Source organism: Eucalyptus grandis, chromosome 3 (assembly GCF_016545825.1).
Source record: "Eucalyptus grandis isolate ANBG69807.140 chromosome 3, ASM1654582v1, whole genome shotgun sequence".
Classification (NCBI taxonomy): domain Eukaryota; kingdom Viridiplantae; phylum Streptophyta; class Magnoliopsida; order Myrtales; family Myrtaceae; genus Eucalyptus; species Eucalyptus grandis.
Window position 1 is genome coordinate 890,458 of NC_052614.1, and position 21,425 is coordinate 911,882.

At 39.8% G+C, this 21,425-nt stretch overlaps 2 protein-coding genes across 2 annotated transcripts; both read left to right on the top strand.

The window, feature by feature from the left end:
• The first annotated feature begins 12,468 nt into the window (after window positions 1-12,468).
• LOC104438744 lies at window positions 12,469-13,667 on the top strand. The gene has a single exon (XM_039308365.1). It carries the CDS (start codon window positions 12,546-12,548, stop codon window positions 13,350-13,352), a length of 807 nt encoding a protein of 268 aa, XP_039164299.1. The 5' UTR covers window positions 12,469-12,545; the 3' UTR covers window positions 13,353-13,667.
• Window positions 13,668-17,792: 4,125 nt separating this feature from the next.
• LOC104435958 (DNA repair protein XRCC3 homolog) lies at window positions 17,793-19,041 on the top strand. Its single transcript, XM_010048683.3, is given in 2 exon segments — window positions 17,793-18,207; window positions 18,210-19,041. Coding segments are annotated over 2 exon segments (876 nt in total). The 5' UTR covers window positions 17,793-17,930; the 3' UTR covers window positions 18,809-19,041.
• Window positions 19,042-21,425: the final 2,384 nt, after the last annotated feature.

The following is a 21,425-nucleotide window of genomic DNA, read 5'->3' on the forward strand; positions in this document are numbered from 1 at the left end:
CCCATACTCAACCCAACCCAAACCCACCCAGCTAACTCACATTTTTTTTTTTTAATCTACCAATTTATCACTTAGCAAATTTAAAAGAATAAAAAGTCAAGGAAAAAATTGGGATGCAATATGCCCCTTCCTCTGCCAAGTACGAAATGAACATCGCTTGGCCCCTAGGAGAGGGAAATGGAGATTGACCTCGATTACTAAGCGCGTTCACGATTATTGGACCTAAAGCTGAACTTCCAGGTGAAAGGATTGCCGGATGTTGCCCTGATATTAGAACGCTCGAGGGATGCACCTTGGATCTCTTTTGAACCGGAGCATTAATTGAGGGTTGGGCTCCGCCTTCACCTTCAAGTGGAACTGACCCAACGAAAATCCCTTTTTCTCCTTGTCGATATTGATCCGCCCATTATGGAACATGCAGGCACTGGGCTCGGCCCAGAGGCACCGAGACCTTCCCTAGTAGCCTCCTAGAGCTAACGCCGCATGCTGTCGCTCGCCGGCCGGTGGAGACGGAGACATTCAGGCAGAGCTTGTTGGAGAAGATGGACTTTCCGGCCGCTTGTCTAGACTGGATTTGCTGAGGCAGAAGGTGGTCCTGTCGCAGCCGATGGCGTAGGGGCACCATCGGTGGCGGTCTTTGCCCTTTCTCTCTTTTTTACTGTCGATGAAGAAGAGAGAACTTTGGGTATAAAAAAAGAAGAAGAAGAAGAACAGAGATTTTTTTATAAAATTTTCCTTCAGTTAATTACTTTTTTGGGTTGAAAATGGATTTGTTCTAACCAACCAAAACCCACATCTAGATGAGTTTTTCTTTTTTCTTTTTTAGAACCCATTATGACCCACATTTTAAGTTTGAAGTGACCCTTGATAACCCACTTCCATAAATATTGGTTAAAATATAGATTTGTAACCCATCTTGATAATTTGAGTGTGAAGGACCTTGGCTCGGCATTGGGCACTAGGCCTCATTCCCGAGGCCTCCAATCCGACCATTAGGGTCCCCAAATCCAAGCTATGGGTTTGCTATTGTAGGAGCTGAGGTTTCTTGGGCCTAGCCATTGGAAACCTATACAAGGGCAACAAGAACCTAGGCCCAAGTGTCGGTGACTCAGGCGAGAGAGCGCATTCCTAGTCAATGACATTAAGGACCCAAGCACAAGCAAAAAGATCTTGCACTCAACCTTTATGGACTTGAGCTTCACTGCTAAGGAGTTGGGCTTGGGTGCTCGTAATTTGCTCCTGCAAGCCAATACCTAGGCAAAGGTAGTCAAGATTGAGGGCATGGGTACCGGGATCTCAAGCTCAGCCTTGGGACATTGGCAAGGATCGGCACAAACGTCGGTGTTCTTGTGCCCAAGTGTCAAAGGTCTCTGTCTAAATGTTGATGTCTTGTTGTATTTGGAACAATAAATTCTAACTATTTAAAAAGAGAAAATTATTTTTTTGAATTTAAGTTTAAATCTTTTGTTCTATGAAATTTTTTTCCATTATCAACTCATTCTTCTAATTAATCCAATAAAAAAATATTTTTGAATAGAATGCTCTTCGCAAAAAATACGAAACCTTACCAAAATAGTAATTAGTATAGTACGTTGCCTTACAAGAAAATCCAACTATTTAATGCTAGAGGTAACATAAAAATATCCCAAGTCGTGTATCTTTATATGCGATCAAGCATGCCACTGCCGAACAATCACCAAGTTAATTTCAAACAACTTATAATAATCCTTGCACCATCCAATGAAAAAAAGGAAATGAAAAAGACGACAATTCAACCGATCATATCTATGTGAAGAAACGCATCATGCCGATGGTGGGACTATCCTAGTCCTTGTTTTATTCTTCTTTAAGTAATTTTTTTCAACACCAAAACATGATTATTCTTTTTTCTTAAAAATTAACGAGGGAATGAAGAAGATAGAATTTTTTAGTTTCTAGAGATAGGTTGTCTCTGTCCCGGGACCGGCCGGCATTTATTGAGGAGGTCTTTTCTCCTTCTAGAAAGGTAACAGATTTTTCAACATTATTGGCCAACCCTCCCTATGCAAACACCTTACCTTATTTTCCATGGAAAAAAAGAAGCATTTATTAAGGCGCCTTGTTATTTCCGCATACCATATTGAATGCCAAAGACTTTGTAGTAAAGATTTTAAGAAGAGGGGCCGAGTAGGGTCCTAATACCATTCTAATAGTTGCCGTCATAGCATGTGCTTGTATAAGAAGTTGAAGATCGTAGCCATAAACGTGTCTATTCAGTCAAACTCTATTTCTTCAAATAGGTCACTTGTGGAAGTCAATACCGGTCTAGACGTAGCTTCATTAAGTAAATTCCTTTTAAGAGAGGACAGCATTTGGGACAGGCAACACCGCTCTTGCTTCCTAACCAGCTAGTCACCCGTTTGATTCGATAAAAATAGATTAGAACTATATCCCATGTCAAGAAAATAAGTATAAAAAGAAAACAAGCCGCATCATTAAAATGACAATGCCCCTAGGATCAAAATACATGCCCTCTCATGTTGCATCCCCTTTTGTGTATTTTAGTATAGATCCTGCAGCTATTTGTAGGTATGTTCATTATTCAAGTAGCTTTTATCGATAACTCTTAACTTTATGTCGCACTCTAACCATACTATAATGACTAGCCATTATTTATCCGATGATAGCTAACTATTTCTGCTTGGACAGTAGTCCTATGTTTTTATTGTGAGGGATCATGGGGCACAATCTGTCTTTAGGCCACCTAGAATTTAACTTTAAATTAACAAACTCTGATCTTATTCAAGAGGAAGAAAGATGAGACCTTAACTTTACGTAGCGCACTTGGAAGTAGATAGGCAACCACCAAATCAAAATAAAAAACCCTTTCTCTCTCTCTCTCTCTCTGAGATACCAAATGGGTGATATGGTCGGCACCCATTTTGTACTTCTGAATATATATATTTGTGGAAATTTTTCTATTTATGCATCTTGATTCGATCGGGTCATTTCCGTTGCTTTACCAAAAGGACAGGATGAGATGATGATCTCGAAAGTTGCGTCTCCTTTTGTGCCATTAGGCTTTACACGCAATGCTCTTTCAGAGAATTCGTGGACCAGATAAGAATCTCTGCCGCTTCCTTAAAGAAACAGTGAACAACCTTACAAAGTCGCATCGATAGTTGCCCTTTTGTTTAAGGAAACTAACGATAGAGATTCTGCCACTGCCCGTTTGGTTGGACTTTCCCAAACACAATCAATGGGGCACATTCATTTGCTTTGCGAAAAATGCTTGAGTCACTGTTCATTCTTCTTCCCCGCCATCTTCTTCTAACCGCTAACGTTAACCAGCCGAAGCCAATATTGATGCCCCCAAAGGAGTCCACGCGCTTCTCTTAATCAAATTGATTAAACCGCCACCTGGGCGTCGCCGGCGACCTCGGCGAGCCGCTCCCGCCACCGCCATTGCCTCCCCGCCACCACCGCATCTGTTTTTACTTTGAAATAGCTGAAAACATACACAAAAAAATTAGTTTCCAAACACACTGTTCCCAAAATGCTGCAAATTTCCCCAACTACACATGTTCATTTGTTCTTCCTTTAACCAGCCGAAGCCAATAATGCCCCCAAAGGAGTCCACGAATCAAATTGATTAAACCGTGACCCATCTGTGCCTGATGTCATGCAAATAACTACTGTGTTGTTCTTCCTTTTAAGTACGATTGATTAAGTTTTGTAATATTTTTAAGTTTGTAACTTTTCTCCATAAAATCCTACTTTGATTATACCCATCTTGCTTCACTTGTTGCCTCGTCAGATACCCTCATGGTATTCTTTAAGGAGAAAATTTGCCCCAGCCAAGATGGGGCATCGCGTCATTCCATTGCTATAAAGATTAATAGAAAAGTGATATTAAAGAGTTAACAGTGTAAGCGAAGTAGTGTTCTATGGACCAAAGTTATAGACTTAAAAATTAATCGATCATAATTTAAAAAGAAGATGGGAGAAGCGGTGGCTAATGATTAATTGATTTTCAAGCATAAAATGATGTTTGAATCAATTAACAATAAACATAGAAGGCGAAGAAAAGAGATAGGAGAGAAAAAATTAGATTGATCTTGTTTCTTATTATAGAAGATTATTTTGGTCAATTGATAATACAAAGTATCTACCAAGTCAAAAAGAGGGTGAAAATACGTCCACCCAATGTTTTTCGATAGAATATTTTTTGCAAAACAAACAAAGCATAAAATACTAATCAGTACAGTATATTGCCCTACAAAAAGAAGAAGAAGAAATCCAACTCTTTAATGCTAGAAGAAACAATAAATATTCTGACTGGCGTATTCTTACATGCGATCAAGCATGCGACTTCCGAACAATGACCAAGTTGATATAAAAAAAACTAATATTAATCCTTGCCCCATCAAATGAGACACAAAAAAGCAAAAGACGAAATGTTAACTGATCATCTCTATGTGAAGAAAAATATCGTTAGCGGGACTATCCTAGTTCTTGTGATGATCTTCTCTAAGGAGTTTTTTTTTTTTTTAATAACATGATAAGATTATTTCTTTTACTAAAATTTAACGAGGGAATGAAACTTATAATTGAGAGTGCTAGTATGAGCAAAATAAAGGAGTTAAGGAAGAGAATAAGAACACGAAATTTATAGTGGTTCGGCTTAATCCAAGCCTACGTCCACTTCTCCCACGATAACAACCTTCTTGGCTGGATTCCACTATGCAATCAACAAGAGATTACAACTCCGAGTGCAAATACTTAGTAGATCACACTATCTCACTAAGTCACTCTCTTGGTATTTCTCTCACGATTACAAACGTTTAAGCTCTCAAGAGACAAGTATATGATCTAAAGTCGCTTAGACTTTGGAATTATAAATTCTACGCTCCGTCTCTTACTTGCTCATCGGTCCATGATCTCCTTAAATACTCCTCCACTTCCAAACTACCCGTTGGACAGTATCCCGGAGAATCGTCTTCCAATATACCCATTGGACAGCTCGTATCTAGAAGATTTGGTAGCCGTTGAGTGACAAAGGTAAAATCCCAAATTGATTCCGATCGCCCATACAAACGAAATCTTGGTTTCCATAAGTAAAGCTTCTTCGTGTAGAAAGTTCTTGTCTTCAAGATCCAATCGTCAATCAATTAGATTGAATCAATCAAATCAATCTTGATGTGGAATCCAAACCAGATCACTAGCCGTTGTATGATTGGGCTTGAGTTACGATTCATTGAATCTGGATGTAAAGTCCGAGTCTCAGTAGACTTTACAATATGAGTCTCTAGACTTTACAACTGAGTCTCTAGACTTTACAATGGGTCCAACATATCCGCTTCGAACAGATTTAGCTTTAAGGTCTGTACCCGGTTCAACTTCGTATAGAGTCTCGTCTTCGGTTCAGCATTCACGTTCGGTGGAATTTGTCGAGTGAGCGGATTTCACGATGTAGAACAGACTTTGACACTAAAGTCTAGCGTTCCTTCGACTTTGAGTCTCGAGTCCTCAGCGAGTCTTCAGACTTTGAGTCTCGAGTCTGGCAGTCTTCAAACTTTGACAATATCCTTTACATGTTCTATCATCCGCATGGTCTATTACTCAACCATCAAACATGTTAGTAGCCTTTGATTTATTTTGTCATCTTCAAAACATCATAAGGGATTTCCCTAACAATCTCCCCCTTTTTGATGATGACAAAACAATCTCTGAATATGCAGATTTAAAAATTTAAATCAAAGGATATCAGAAGATAGAAAATAATTGCAGCTCAGGATATCAGAAGATAGAAAATAATTGCAGCTCAACATTATGCAATAAATAATATCAACCAATCAGCACATATGCATATTCATATCTTCTCCCCCTTTTTGTCATAATCAAAAAGCGATAATGGATTCACGTAGAGAATGATAACAAATATCTTGCATGAATCACAATTCCCAAAAATCAGCTTTTATCGAATATTAAAGATATGCAATATAGCTCACTGCGATCATATCAGCAAATATCCAATAAAAATCACGGATGCATCATAAAATGCACGTACCTTTTTGTCATAATAATATCAATAAGAGATTTGTTTAATGACAAAAGGTAATAAAAGATGCACTAACCGGATTTTTAGAATAAATTCTGACACATTTACCTTTCATTCCATCCATAATAAGATCATAATCAATCCAAAAGATTTTTCCATAATTGATCAAAGCTCCCCTCAATTTGTTGCCTTTTTTTGAGGTGATCACGATTCTTTTCCTTTTCTTTTGGATTTGATTTCTTCTCTCAAGCTCATCATCTTCTTTCATGATTCTTTTCTAGTTTTTTTTTTTTCCAAATTTCCTTTCTTTTCTACTCAGCTTTTTGAATTTCTCGACATTTTCTGAGTCTCTTTGATAAGATTATTTATTTTACTGGTTCCAAAATTTAACACGATCGGTCCCTTCATATGTAACATGAAGTTTATCCCAAACTTCTTTTGCTGTTTCACATGAATGAAACTTATAATTTCTTTTACAACATCCCATTGTAAGAGATCTCTGGATCTTAGTTTCTTTTGTTCTTCCAGATATCAAAATTTTCTTTTTTACTAGCCATAAAGAATCTTTAGCTCAAAAGTAAAAACACATAAACCTGCACTTGGCTCGATACCAATTGAGAGTGCTAGTATGAGCAAAATAAAGGAGTTAAGAAAGAGAATAAGAACATTTATAGTGGTTCTCGCTTAATCCAAGCCTACGTCCACTCTCCCACGATAACGGCCTTCTTGGTCTGGATTCCACTATGCAATCAACAAGAGATTACAACTCCGAGTGCAAATACTTAGTAGATCACACTATCTCACTAAGTCACTCTCTTGGTATTTCTCTCACGATTACAAACGTTTAAGCTCTCAAGAGACAAGTCTTTGGAATTATAAATTCTACGCTCCGTCTCTTACTTGCTCATCGGTCCATGATCTCCTTAAATACTTCTCTTCCAATATACCCATTGACAGCTCGTATCTAGAAGATTTGGTAGCCGTTGAGTGACAAAGGTAAAATCCCAAATTGATTCCGATCGCCCATACAAACGAAATCTTGGTTTCCATAAGTAAAGCTTCTTCGTGTAGAAAGTTCTTGTCTTCAAGATCCAATCGTCAATCAATTAGATTGAATCAATCAAATCAATCTTGATGTGGAATCCAAACCAGGATCACTAGCCGTTGTATGATTGGGCTTGAGTTACGATTCATTGAATCATGTAAAGTCTCGAGTCTCAGAGACTTTACAATATGAGTCTCTAGACTTTACAATCTCGAGTCTCTAGACTTTACAATGGGTCCGAACATATCTCGCTTCGAATAGATTTAACTTTAAGGTCTGTACTCAGCTCAACTTCGCATAGAGTCCGTCTTCGGTTCGGATTCACGTTCGAGTCTGAATTTGTCGAGTGAGCGGACTTCGATGTAGAGCAGACTTTGACACTAAAGTCTAGCAGCTTCGACTTTGAGTCTCGAGTCTTCTGCATGGTCTATTACTCAACCATCAAACATGTTAGTAGCCTTTGATTTATTTTGTCATCTTCAAAACATCATAAGGGATTTCCCTAACAATAATTTCTTTTATAGTTTCTAGATATAAATTTTCTTTTTCCCTCAACCTGCCTGCATTTATTCAGGGGGTCTTTCTCCTTCTAGAAAGTTTACAGATTTTCCAACACGAATCTTTCACGCTCTTTATACAAACACCTTAAGTTATTTTCAATTAATAAGAAATGAACATTTATTAAGGCGTCTGTTTTCACAACCATATTGAGCGCCAAAGACTTTAGTCGACTATTGTTTGCAAACGTGCCTAGTCAAACCCTATTTCTTCCAATAGGTCATTTATGGAAGTCAATATCCATTTACACCTAACTCTTAGTGCCTAGTCAAACCCTATTTCTTCCAATAGGTCATTTATGGAAGTCAATATCCATTTACACCTAACTCTTAGGTGAATGAGTCGCTTGATTTAGTTAATTCCCCTTTAAGGGAGGACAACACTTGGGACATGCAACATCGCTCTTGCCTCCTAACTAGCTAGTCATCCATTTGCATTGATAAAAATAGATTATAACTATGTCGCATATTAAGAAAAGAAATATAAAAAGGAAACAATCCATATTATTAAAATGAAGATGCTCTCGTGATCAAAATATATGCCCTCTCATGTTCCATCCCCTTTTCTGTATTTTAGTATGGATCCTGTGGCTTTTTCATAAGTATTTCGTTATTTAAATAGTCTTCATCGATAAGTCTAACTTCATATCAGACTCTTACCATATCATAACAACGAGCCATAGCCTGTTCGATAATAGCTATCTATCTCCTCCTTGGACGGTAGTCATATGTTTTCATTGTAAGGGTATCATATGGCACAAAAAATGATCAGGCGACCTAAAATTTTATCTTAAAGTTACAAATTCCTATCTTATTTTTCTGGAGTAAGAAAGATGAGTCCTTAACTTTACGTAGCACACTTGCCAGTGGATAGGCAACTACCCAATCAAAATAAAAAACCCTCTCTCCGATAGCAGATGGATAATATGTTAGGCACCCGTTTTGTACTTTTGAATATAGACGTTCTTTGGAGATTTTCTACCGATTCATCTTGTCTTGATCGGATGATTTCCTCTGCTTTTTCAAAAGGAAATGATAAGATGATGAGCCCAAAATTTGCGTCCCCTTTGGTGCCATTAAACTTTACATACAATGCACTTTCAGAGAATTAGTGGACCAGTTAAGAATCTCTGCTGATTTCTCAAGAAATAGCAAACAACATCAAAAGGTTGCGTCTACATTTTTTTTTTTTTATGAAGGGTAAGAATATATTGGAGCTTTAACCAATAATTACAGAAGATACAGCACCACAAAACTTGCACTCATCAAGACAACAAGTCAGAGTGAGTGGAAGGAAGCCGAATGCAAAAGAGGATCGCAAAAGCGGGCCTAAGGAAGTGAAACAGCCAAATAAGGCAAAAAGGCAGCAGGAGGTCACAAATGGCCAGATGAACCACAATCTACGCACACATCCGACAACGACAAACGTGAAGAACCATCAAGGAAGCAGCCGTGCAGATGAAGAGTATCCAGACAGCTAACACCAGGCTAGGGCCCTGCAGAAGTAGAAGAGTCCCAAGCTGAAAAAATGATCGGATAGAGATTCTGCCACTTGACTATACACATTATGGTGCACATTTGTTTGCCGTATGAGCCACTGGCATGTGTTAGTCAAGTCAGTGGCTTGACCATCGGGGGACTCGGGTTCTACTGCTGCGTTCCCCAAGTGCGGGCACCCGGGTCTTGGCTAGGGTTTCTTGGGTCCAACCACGGAGAACCCAAGCACAAGCCAGATATCCAAGCATGGTTGTCAGTGATTGGGGCTTAAGCACTAGGGTCTTGGGCATGGGATCTAGATATTTGTGCATGGCTGTCAAAGCGAGTACTAAGGTCTTAGGCTTGGCCTTTGAGGACCTAGCTTGGCTGTTGAAGACTAAGCATATGTTGTGGGGTTCCCTACCTAATCTAGGCATTGATATCTAGTTATATTTTAAAAACGAACAATCAATTTTAAAAGAGAAAATCAATAACCTAAAATTAAGCATAAATATTGTGTTAACCATGAAAATATTTTATGTTAACTCATTTTAAGTCATCTAAATGTTAGAAAATAGGGAAAATGTTTTTAAACATAATATTTTCCGTAAAACCAAACAAAGCATAAAATACTAATCACTACAGTACATTTCTCTACAAAAAAACAAATCCAATTCTTTAATGCTGGAAGAAAACAAAAATATCCTAACTGGTGTATTCTTACATGCGATCAAGCACGCGACGGCCGAACAATGAGCAAGTTGTTTTGAGACAACTTATGATAATCCTTGCGCCATCAAATGACAAAAGAAAAAGCAAAAGACAAGAAGTCCACCGATTATGTCTATGTGAAGAAACATATCTCACCGTTAGCGGGACTATCCTAGTTCTTGTATTGTTCTTCACTAAGGATTTTTTTTTTTGTTAAAACACTAAAATAAGATTAGCCTTTTCCCTCAAATTTAACGAGGCATAGAATATTACAAACGTTTTTATTCTCGAGAGATAAATTGTCTTTTTCCCTAGGCCTGCCTGTTTCAAGGGGTCCTCCTTCTAGAAAGTTAACAGGTTTTTCAACATGATTATGCCCACCAAACTCATTCAAACACCTTACCTTATTTTAAAAAATATTAAAAAACAGAGAACGTTTATTAAGGCGCGTTGTTATTTTCGCATACCGTATTAAATGCCAAAGACTTTATAGTAAAAAAATTATACAAAATAGAGGTGCCAAATGGGGTCCTTTAATATCTCTAATCACTCATGGAAGTCAATATCCATTAAATAAGGTTTAAACTTAGTACTTACATTTTACATGAACGCATGGCTCAATTAAGTAAATCCCCTTAAAGGGAGGACAACACTTTGGACAGACAACATTGCTCTTGCCTACTAGCGAGCCAGTCATTTGTTCGCCTCAATAAAAATAAATTAGAACCACATATCATATTAAGAAATAAAATATAAAAAGAGAACAGGCCATATTATTAAAATGATGATTCCCTGTGATGAAAATATACGCCCTCTCATGTATCATCCCCTTTTGTGTACTATAGAATAACTCAGCTTTTCATAAGTACGTTCGTTATTTGCATAGCCTTCATCGATAACTCTTAATTTTATATTACACTCTTTACCGATCATAACGACTACTCATAGTCCGTCCGTTAATAGCTAACTATCTCCTGCTTGGACAGTAGTCATATGATTTCATTGTGAGGGATCACAGGGCACAAAAAGGGTGCAGGCAACCTAAAATTAAACATTAAACTTACAAATTCCTATCTAATTTTTCAGGAGGAAGAAAGATGAGACCTCAACTTTCTGTTGCGCAACTTGGGAAGTCGCTAGGCAACCACCAAATCAAAATCAAAAACCCTCTCTCTGATACCAAATGGGTGATATGTTAGGCACCCATTTTGTACTTCTGAATATATATATTTTTCTGGGAGATTTTCTATCTATTCATCTTGATTTGATTGGATCATTTCCTCTGCTTTATCTAAAGGACACGATAAGATGATGAACTGAAAATTGCACATCCCCTTTCGTGCCACCAGGCGATGCATGCATTGCACTTTCAGAAAGTTAATGGACCAAACAAGAATCTCCGCCGATTCCTTAATGAAACAGTAAATGACCTCACGAGATTGCACCGAGGTTTACCCCCTTTTTGAAGGAACTAAGGATAGAGATTCTGCCCACTTGAGTATACACTATGGGGTACGCATTCATTTACCGTATGAGCCACCGGCGTGCGTTAGTCAATTCAGCAACTTGACCTCCATGAAACCTTACTGGAGAAAAGGACTTTTAACCGCTACCATCGAACGGGCAAAAGCTGATGTTGATGCCCCCTCAAAGGAGTCCACGCGCTTCTCTCGCTTTAAGTGGATCGAACCGTGATCCATCTGTGGCTGATTTCATGCGAAGAACGGCCGTGTTGTTCTGGTTCAGAATGCAAAGAATTGCCGTGTGGTTCTGGTTCAGAGTGTTACCCTTGACTTGTTCATGCGTTGCATCTACACGAGAAAGAATAGCGTTCAGTATGAGAGCTTTTGACACGTCTGGACCTCTCATCAATGTGCATGTCCATATATAGAGAGACATCACATACAATGAAATGCTCTAATTCTCTTTTATGCAAGAGTAATTGCTGTAGTAGTTTCTTTTTTTCCTGATGTTGCAGTCAGGTTTCATCCTAGGTTAGATTCACGCACCATGCCGAAAACTGAGCATGTATTTAAATAAAGGCGGTGGTCGGAGACACTTGTGATTTGTGTGGCGTAGAAAGTCATTATCCTCTCATATCAGCTCGAACCATCATCATCTATGCGGTTATGTTGAAGTTACTATTGTAAATGAGTTCCTAAGATATTTACCGGGTGATGCACAAAATGGTATTTTTTTCTGCATGATTTAACACTCCCTCATACGATGAATGTTGGTAATCGGTGGCATATATTCTACCATTCATTACGAGGTCAAAACACATACTCTCTCTCTCTCCCTCCTTCTAGAAACCATTGACAACGAAAGGGCCAAAGAGAATGGCCATTCGTCCAAGCAATCTCTCGCCCTAGACAATATAAGCTCAAACAGAAGTTTCCGCTAGGAACTATGCATGACATCGCATTATGACATGCCCAAGAGCTTCTCCATTACGCTCTTCGTATGTCAAGACAAAATGCCCTTCATTTCCCACCGTATCGCTCTGTCTCTGTCTCTGTCTCTCTCTCAATTCTGAATTAGTTATCATCTCCACCGGCATAACCACACGCTGTACCTCTCTACCTCTTCAAAACTCACTTCTTTATAACTTTAAATTCTTCATCGATCTCAATCACTCTATCTCCCCTTTCCCTTCCCTCTTCCATTCACTCTTCTCTTTCTCCCTCCCTCCCTCCCCCCTCTCTCTCTCTCGTCCATGGCGGATCATCAACTTCTTCCGCGGTACGACCCGGAAGAAGCAGAGGAGGCACTCTCTCTCAGGGACCTCCCGCTCCACGACGAACCCGAAACAGAGACTCCTGGCCACTTCCCCACCCACCACCGCCAATCGTCCTCCGATGTGCCAGAGTTCTTTGAGTTCTTCAGTGACTTCAGCTCCGACATGTGCTCTGCGGACGATGTCATCGTCTGCGGCAAGCTGGCACCTTTCTCCTCCATGCAATCTCCGACCAAGATGACTCCCCAGGAAGCAGTGAACAATGAAGAAAGCGAGCTAAGATTCGCATTCCGGCGGCGATCAGAGTCGATGTCCAAGTTGCAGAGCTCTGTCGCCGGATCGAACAGTGCCAAGTTGAACCTCACCAGGAATTGCAAGTCGCTTGATTACGGCAAGCTGAAGCCGAATCAGTCCCCTCAGGTGCTTCATTCGCATGAAGCGACGGGGAATTCACCGGCAAGAAGCGTAGTGAAATCGGGTTCGCTGGTGAAGAGGACTACGGCATCGAAGCCGCGGTGGTACGTGCTCACTTTCGGGCAGGTGAAGTCGCCGACAGAGATGGAGCTCCGCGACATGAAGAGCCGGCAGTTCCGGCAGAGCCCGTCGGCGATGCTGTTCCCAGCGCCAGGGGACTCCGGGGAGGGGAAGGCTCAGGGGAGCGCTGGCGGCGGGAAGGTGACGTGGAAGGTGCTGAGAGCGCTGAGTTGCAAGGGTCATGCAAGCGTCGCCGTGACCGCATCCATTGAAGAGACACAGAGTTGGCAAAAATACGTTGCGCAAAATTGAAGTAACACTAGCTAAAATTCCATGTTCCTTGTAATTATTGCCGGCTAAGTATTCTTTCTCACAGCCTTCAGCATAAGCATAGTACACATAATCTATAATTTTTTAAGAATATCAGGTTGCACGCCTGCCACGTATCTCACCTACTCTCCTAGGATTGAAAGATTTCTCATTGTACTAAAACTTTCAAGCAGTTTCGAGCCAATGGAGAGCGAAACTGATCTCTGTAAAATGAAAGATTGTATGATACGATCTGTGTAATACGTGCATAGAAGATATGCTTTCGAGTCTCGAATCGAAATGTCGATGTTTCTACCATTAAAGTGGCAAGCTTTGCTCGAGGTTTTGGAAGAAGATGCTATTCTTTCTTGCGTGGATGCACGCATGCGCTGGCATATGTAGATGGACCGCAAAAGACTGGAAAAGGCGATGTTAAACGTGATTACGATGTTTTTAATGAGTATGCTGTTTTTGACAGATAAACGTGATTTTCTAGCTTTTTCTTTTGTGCGTTTGTGGTGATCCTGCTTTGGCTTCTCCCTTTGCGATCCCCACGAGAGCGAAAAGGCGAAATGAGCCGTGGCTGGTCGGCTAGGGTTAGCGGTTCTTGTTTTTCTTCTTGGAGGAGAGGAATGGCGATGAAGGGGAAGCAGCGGGCTTGACGTAGAAGGGAAGGCAAGAGGACAGCGACGGTTGAAGAAGAACATGGTCGATGATGCTCCTGGGAGAGCTGAATAAGGTCTGGTCTCGGTCACGGAAATTGTAGGAAATAGAAATTGCCACAATTATCAAGAGAATGCCCGACGGTGACATGGGATGGATTTTCCATTTTATTTTGTGTTGCCGTCATGAATAGACATGTTAGTTGGGACCCTTTTTTGATTCCTATTAGTTTGTGGGTGGATGATGACACAACCGTCTATTCCCTGTCTTTATTAATAACAAAGGAAAAGAATATTGAGATACCATAACTTCAAATTTTTTGCTAGATCATGTAAGTGTAATTTTTTTTACAAATTGATCATTTAAGTGCTATTGCCGATTTGAGATGCCAATGTGGTAATGTTTTATCAATTTTTCTAAGTGACGCGGCTTGCCGACACTTCGAATGAGTATTAATAGTCCTAAATAATGCTGATCAACATTTTTTCTTTCCCAAATAAAAACCCTAATTTGGTACGAATACAGAGAGCACAATTCGGCCAGCACGCGGCCATCCTTGTTGTTATCGAGCATGAAGCCCACCCACTCCGGTAGCCGCTCGTTCTGGAATACAAACTTCGCGACGTCGAGCCGATCAACGGCAAAAATCGAGCTCATGAGGGTACAATTGGGGCAGAGAGTTTGAAGCCTTGGAGGCGAGGTCGGGTCGTGTTGGAATCAAGGATGGCCTCGATCTAGCCATGGTAGGGCGAGGAAGTTGGGCCATCGCAAAAGCCGAAGAGCTCGCAGATGAGGGAAGGAAAGGTGAGAGAACAAGCGGCGAGAGAAAGAAAGATTCAATTTGAAGAGGATACGACGCCATTTAGGTAAAAGGCTAGGTCATAGTGCACCTGGGATTTTTTTTTTTAAAAAAAAAGCATATAGGATTTTTTGTCTATGCTATCGGAGGTACTTAAGTAATTGTTTTTTCCTTCGATTTGGCATTTAAGTAAATCGGTAAAAAGTTTTGATATTAAAGTGAGCTCCGTACGAAAATTATGTTACTTTAATGCTCTTTTCCCTAAATGATAATATAGTCATCATTTATTTATCACTTGTATGTTTGTAACTACGTGCTTGGGGCCCAACCAGAAGCATGCATTGAAGCAAATACAATCGTGATTTACACATTGACAAGTGTGCAATTTTTTATTTTTGATGAGTTATATCGTTTCATTAGTAGATACGAATTTCTACTGCATGACTATTTGCGTGACATATATTTTACACCACCATGTAATTTATATAAAATGTTACGTTTTTTCTTCATCACACCATTTATCTCTTAAACTCATCAATTTGGCTCGGTATATGTCATTATATGTTGGACTTGAAAGCAAAATCCTAGGTAGGTCTTGAAAACAATGACAAACCTACTTTAGCAAGGATGCATCGACTTTGTTTGTGAATATAAAATTGGAAAGTATTTAGAAGGATTAGGCGAAAACGAAATCGAATTGGATTTACTAAACATTGTCAAATCAAAACGAGGTCAGCACCAGTGCAAACACGAGCAATATTGATCTAAACAAATCATCGACAAGTCGGATGTATGAAACCGAAAAATGACCAACTCTTAACAACTTCTTTGGCCCTATTGCAAAGGCTACAAGAGACAGTTGTTTCTTGAACTCATATTCTACTTCTCTCTTTGGGCTATGGTGAACTTTTGTGATGTAGAATCCAAGACCGTTTGCCCTCTTGCTCATAGTTCTTCCCAATCCTGTTATTACAAAGCCTCGCCCTGGGGCAGACTAGAATTCGGTCTGTCGCGTTCATACAACTCCCCGATTTCCAATAGCATCGCACGGTCGATCGCAAATAACGATGGATTGTCATGTCATGATGTATGGAAGGAAAGCGAGATGAAGAGCTTAATAAAAAGACATTGAAGAAGATGTCTAATTGGCTAAGATCAAAACCTCATGCAAAATGGCGGACAGAAGATGACGAAAAGTTCAAGCATTATCGCCCGTCTATATCTGGTGATATAAGCCCATTTATAAAATATGTTTCGTAGTTCATAGAATATGGAGCTAAATATGGACTTATAACGACCATTATATGTCAATATAATATTGGGTCTGCCACACCTTTCGGTCCTCGAGTTAAGCATGAGAAAATTCATGTCCAAGTGTCATTGATCCATCATCTTTTCTTATGCATAGTTGACAACGATGTCGATGAATCCATCATTCATGTATTCGTGGATTGTCTATTGCACCCTAATGTCATACATGTGTTACTTGCGAAATTTATGCGGCGACGTATGTAAGTCGACAACAAGAATTGAGGGTTCCTACAGCTCAATGTGACTTTATGATGGGGCATTAATTAGCTAAATGGCCTTGGCATTTCCTCGCGAGATAACTTGATTTAGATCATCCACGAGTGCGAATTACTTTTCGAGACGTGAGAAGTTAAGAAGATGGATCGATGTAACTCCTCAACAAGAAGAAGATGATAGCAATTTTTGAACATCTCTCAAGGGACCATGGAACGGAGGTCGCGTCCTCTTGTGACTGAACAACTAATTGAAAAAAGAAGAAGCAACAATATTCATATATAATGGATAATTTTAGGGGTGATTGGTATTAAGGTGAGCGATTCCCACCCTTGAATCGGGAACTTTCTACTAATAATTAGTTTAAAAAAACTGGAATTGAGAATTGCTTGTTGGTATCATGAAACCGGTCTAAATCCCCAACAAATTCATTCTTGGGTGTTTTGAACAATTGATAGGTGCAGCTCCAACCCAGATTGGTATCGTTAGCTTTCAAATCCCATCATCACTCATCTTACTGCAATTGCTTTGGACCATGAACCAATCCTCCTCAATGCCTAAGGTGAGCAATCCCTTGTTCCATTATCTCCTTTCAAGTTTGAAGAATGTCGGACTAATACCCAAGTTATTTACCCCTCATGGTAAACTCTCATTAGAGATTTCCCTATTTTTCATTTTGGCCACATCATCAAACTTGCTAAAAGAGCTCCCAAAGCTGGAGTTGAACTCACTTTGATCATCCCTAGATTCAAATACGTCAAACTCAAGAGCACATAGATGCTTTGCACAAAAATATTGGTTCGATTTAGGTGGGTGGTTCCATATTTAGAATTAGAAATCGGATTGGTACTCATCAATTCCAATAAATTGGCATTAGGAACTAGGCTGGTGCCATGGGAATCACTGGTTCTGAGTTAGTTTGGTTTGGTTTTGAGTGATTCGAGTGATTCCTGATTCTTTTGCATACCCCTAGATAATTTTATCGTTTTGCTCGTAAATGAACATGTTGTTGGATTTCTAAAAGAAATGATAAGTGTAGGAAATTATTAGTAAAACAAATCACTCATCGCCTAATTCTCAATAACTTGGTGACTTGCGAACACTTCAATAAAACAACCAACTTTTTTGACAATTTGAAAATTATTAACTTTTCTTTTTTAATACTTCACAAACTTTTATTTTTCTTGTTTACCAAGATCTTAAATCTATCAATTCTCATATGAATTTATTGATCTTTATTAGAGTGACTTGCCAGCTCTTCATCAATCAACTTATGGGCTAGTTTCGAGTTACCAACCTTTATTCTAGTTCATCTCTCAGATTAATTGAAAGCAAAATGGCAACTTTTTACATTTTAGGATCATAATTTAAAAATGATTGAAATTTAAAAAACTAATAAGAAAAATGTACCATAAGTCTTCGTGCCAACATTTGTAATTTATAAAAATTCAAAATTACTAGAACTTTAAAAAAAAAAAAAAATTAAGTGAGGAAGCTCCCATAAGCTCCCAAAAAAATTTAAGAAGGAATCTATATTTACATGTTTCAAAGATTTGAAAACATGTCGTAATCTCTTTCCCCGCCACTGTCGGACGATGAAGCCGGAGGACCTCCTCGTCCGCCCCCGGCCGACCGCCAAGTGCACCGCCGGCTGCCCCGTCCTCGACCGCTGCCTCGGCGGCGGCGTCCCCTGCCGCTCCGTCACCGAGGTCGTCGGCGAGAGCGGCTGCGGGAAGACCCAGCTCTGCCTCCAGCTCCTCCTCTCCGCCCAGCTCCCGCCCTCCCGCGGCGGCCTCTCCGCCTCCTCCCTCTACCTCCACTCCGAGTTCCCCTTCCCTCTCCGCCGCCTCCGCCAGCTCGCCCGCGCCCGCCCCCTCGGCCCCCGCCACGACCCCTGGACCACATCTTCGTGCACCCTCTGCACTCCGCCCACCACCTGCTCGACGTATTGCCCAAGCTGGAATCTTTCGTGGAAAACTTCAAGAGCCGGTTCCCGGTTCGGCTCGTTGTCATCGATTCCATAGCGGCGTTGTTCCGGTCGGAGTTCGACAATAACCCGCTCGATCTCAAACGGAGGTCGTCTATGTTTTTCAAGATCGCAGGGAAATTGAAGTGGTTGGCTGAGAAGTTCGATCTCGCGGTTGTGGTGACGAATCAGGTGGTTGATTTGGTCGTTCCCAATGAGGGGATTAATGGGCTGAGGATTGGGAACTTGGGGTGCTTGGATTCATCTGGGAGACGGGTTTGTGCTGCGCTCGGTCTGTCGTGGGCGAATTGCGTGAACTCGAGGCTGTTTTTGTCGAAGGATAAAGAGATTGTTAGTACAGTGAATGACATGAGGGATGGGTGTGGTTGTGAACCGATGCATTTCGGAACAAGGAGAAGACTCCATTTGCTTTTTGCCCCTCACATCCCTGATACATCCTGTGAATATGTAATTACCAGAGAGGGAGTCTCAGGGGTTTGTAGATAACTCTTGGTCTCTATTTATACAGTCTGAGCTTCTGCCAGAGGTAAAACTGACACGGTTGGTCAGACTTTACTCTACTGAAGTGGAAATGAAGTTGCTTGCTTTGATCCTTTTTGCCAACCCAAGTATACAGCATTCTCAGTTTGATGAGTTGTCTACCAAACTCGTTACTCATCGTAGTCCAAAGCATGTTTCCACAGAACCAATTGCCTAAAGGATGGTTGGTTTGATTTACATTTATCGTTGTCCATCGTTTTTAGTGCACAAACTGCTTGACATATTCTGTGCCCCGATCCATTCTTTCATAGTCATCTAGTTTTGAGAATTAATTCCGTCTCTTGTACTTAAAATATATGAGAGACATTTTATCCGGGTTTTGTGGCCTAATATGAATTCATACGGGATAAATTAAGTGGATAGAACAATGAAAAAGGAATTTTCGCGTGAATAGAACTAGATAGAACATCAACGAGGAATTCACCTTCAAGGAGTTGAATAAGAACAGAGATAATAATAACTGTCCAGGTAAAAGAACAAAAAGCCAAATGCGTGTGAGTTTGTCATGATAGGAGAGTCGATGAGGGTGCACTTCCCTTTGATGTTCTTCTGCTGAAGTCACAAACCGTCACTCATTGATCTTGTTGTCTATGTTAACTGCCATTTTTGCATTGATCTCCCTATGTCTCTCTCTCTTCTGCCGTACATATGGGTGGGCAATGGATTGACACTGCTTGTAAGGCTTCTTAATTATTATTATGAGTAATGGCATAAATCATGAGCAATCTGTTATCAACTGATGACAAGTTTTTCGACAAGCTTTTCGTCACTTGTTACCTATCAATGAAGAGCTTTTTCTCACTAATTACCAACTAGTGGGAAGGTTCTATTCATTAAGTTAATCTTATCTTATTTCCTTATGGCTAAAGGATAGTTTATATTTGAGATATTCTACGCGTCTTAAATTAAACATGATACAGTAACTACTTACATGCTTTCTCTACAGTGTCATCATGTGCCATTTTTTGGAGCTTCCAAATCATTTAAACATACTTATAATTGTGTTCATTTTTATTCTATTAGTAATTGGAAAAGTTTAGAGCATAGGTTGAGGGCCATAACTTCATTTTAAAGAAGGGGCTTACGATTCCAAGAAGGTTTAGCTTCTTTTGGGTCAAATGCTCGATCTTGTGGATTTAAATCTAATTTACTTATAATTGTATTCATTTTGGTTTTATTAGTACCTGGGAAAGTTTAGAGTACAAGGTGAGGCCCATAACTTCATTCTAAGAAAATGACTTCCCATTTCAAGAAAGTTTGGCTACAGTTGTATGAAATGCTCGATCTTGTGGATTTTGGAGTTTCCAAAATCCATACTGACCGAAGCGCTTGAAGTTCACCTGAACCGTTTTTCCATATCCATTGGGTCATGATAACTACAGTTATTGTGAGCCGTAGATGGAGAGCTCTAATCTCTAGTATTTCTTTAACTGTTGTGAATTCTGAATCCAACTCATCTTTTCATTGCAAATTGTGAAATTGTCGAGCAATTGCTGCCTTTAGTAAAAGAATCTCGTAATGATATCTTGCCTTTACTTGCATTGGTTTTGATATATTGTATCTTTTGTACTTCCCAATGGTTTTCCATGACTTTGTCTTCTCCTCTTTAAGTTCAGACTGGATTGAGATCTCACACTGGAATTCTCAGGTTCTTAGCAGATGGTGCATCTGTTGTCAAAAGTTGGCCAAGGGAAGTGGGAATTAAATCATTTGTGTCTTTGCCAATCTGTCAAAATGGAGAAAATTGAAATGGATGATATTTAGTATCTGCAGATTGGCAAAGAAACACAAACATTTTCAATTCCCACTACCCTTGGCCAACTTTTGGCAACAAATGCAGATGGAGAAAATCAAAACAAACGATACTGATTGTCTGCTCCTTTTTCCTGGTAAGACTTGCATGTTAAATTTGCGGATTGTATTTGTGAAATCTTGAGAGATGATTCTGCTTAGAAGAAAGTTGGCATTCCTGGTAAGTATGCCCAAAAAGGTTTCTTTATAAGCCAAACGAAACTAGCATTTTCAGAAGCTGATTTAGATGCTTCTTCATTGTCTTGGCTGGCACTGTTTCAACTACTCATACTAACAAGAGATATGCTGGTGTGGTTAATCTTTCAGAGAGATGGGTTTTATTCAGTTGAGAATGGTGGACTCCATTTTGCTGCAGCACCTTTAGAATTGGCAGCGGCTTTGAATTATAATTTATCAATTTTGTTCATAGTTGCATTGACTGTGGAGGTACTTGCAGAAGTTTGAGCATTTTGTTGTCCTAACTATGTTAGTTTGAGCAAAAAGAGGATTGCACTGTTATGACTTTGTGTGTAAGCAAAATGTGATATGTTGTGGTATAAATAAGATTGCCTGTTGCCTCTACCAAAAAAAAAAAAAAAAAGATTGCCTGTTGCCTTACACTGTTCCAACTGACATGTCATTTCTGAGATTGTTAAGGGCTTACCCACTAGATTGGTGTTGTAGGCTTTTTATCTGGCATAGTTAGATTGGTCTCTTAAATGTTTACTAAAAAGAAAACAATGCTTTGTTGAAATGATAAAACAATAAGTAT

Coding starts and splice junctions, on each gene's coding strand:
- LOC104438744 (XM_039308365.1), top strand. CDS start 12,546: ATGGCGGATCATCAACTTCTTCCGCGGTACGACCCGGAAGAAGCAGAG.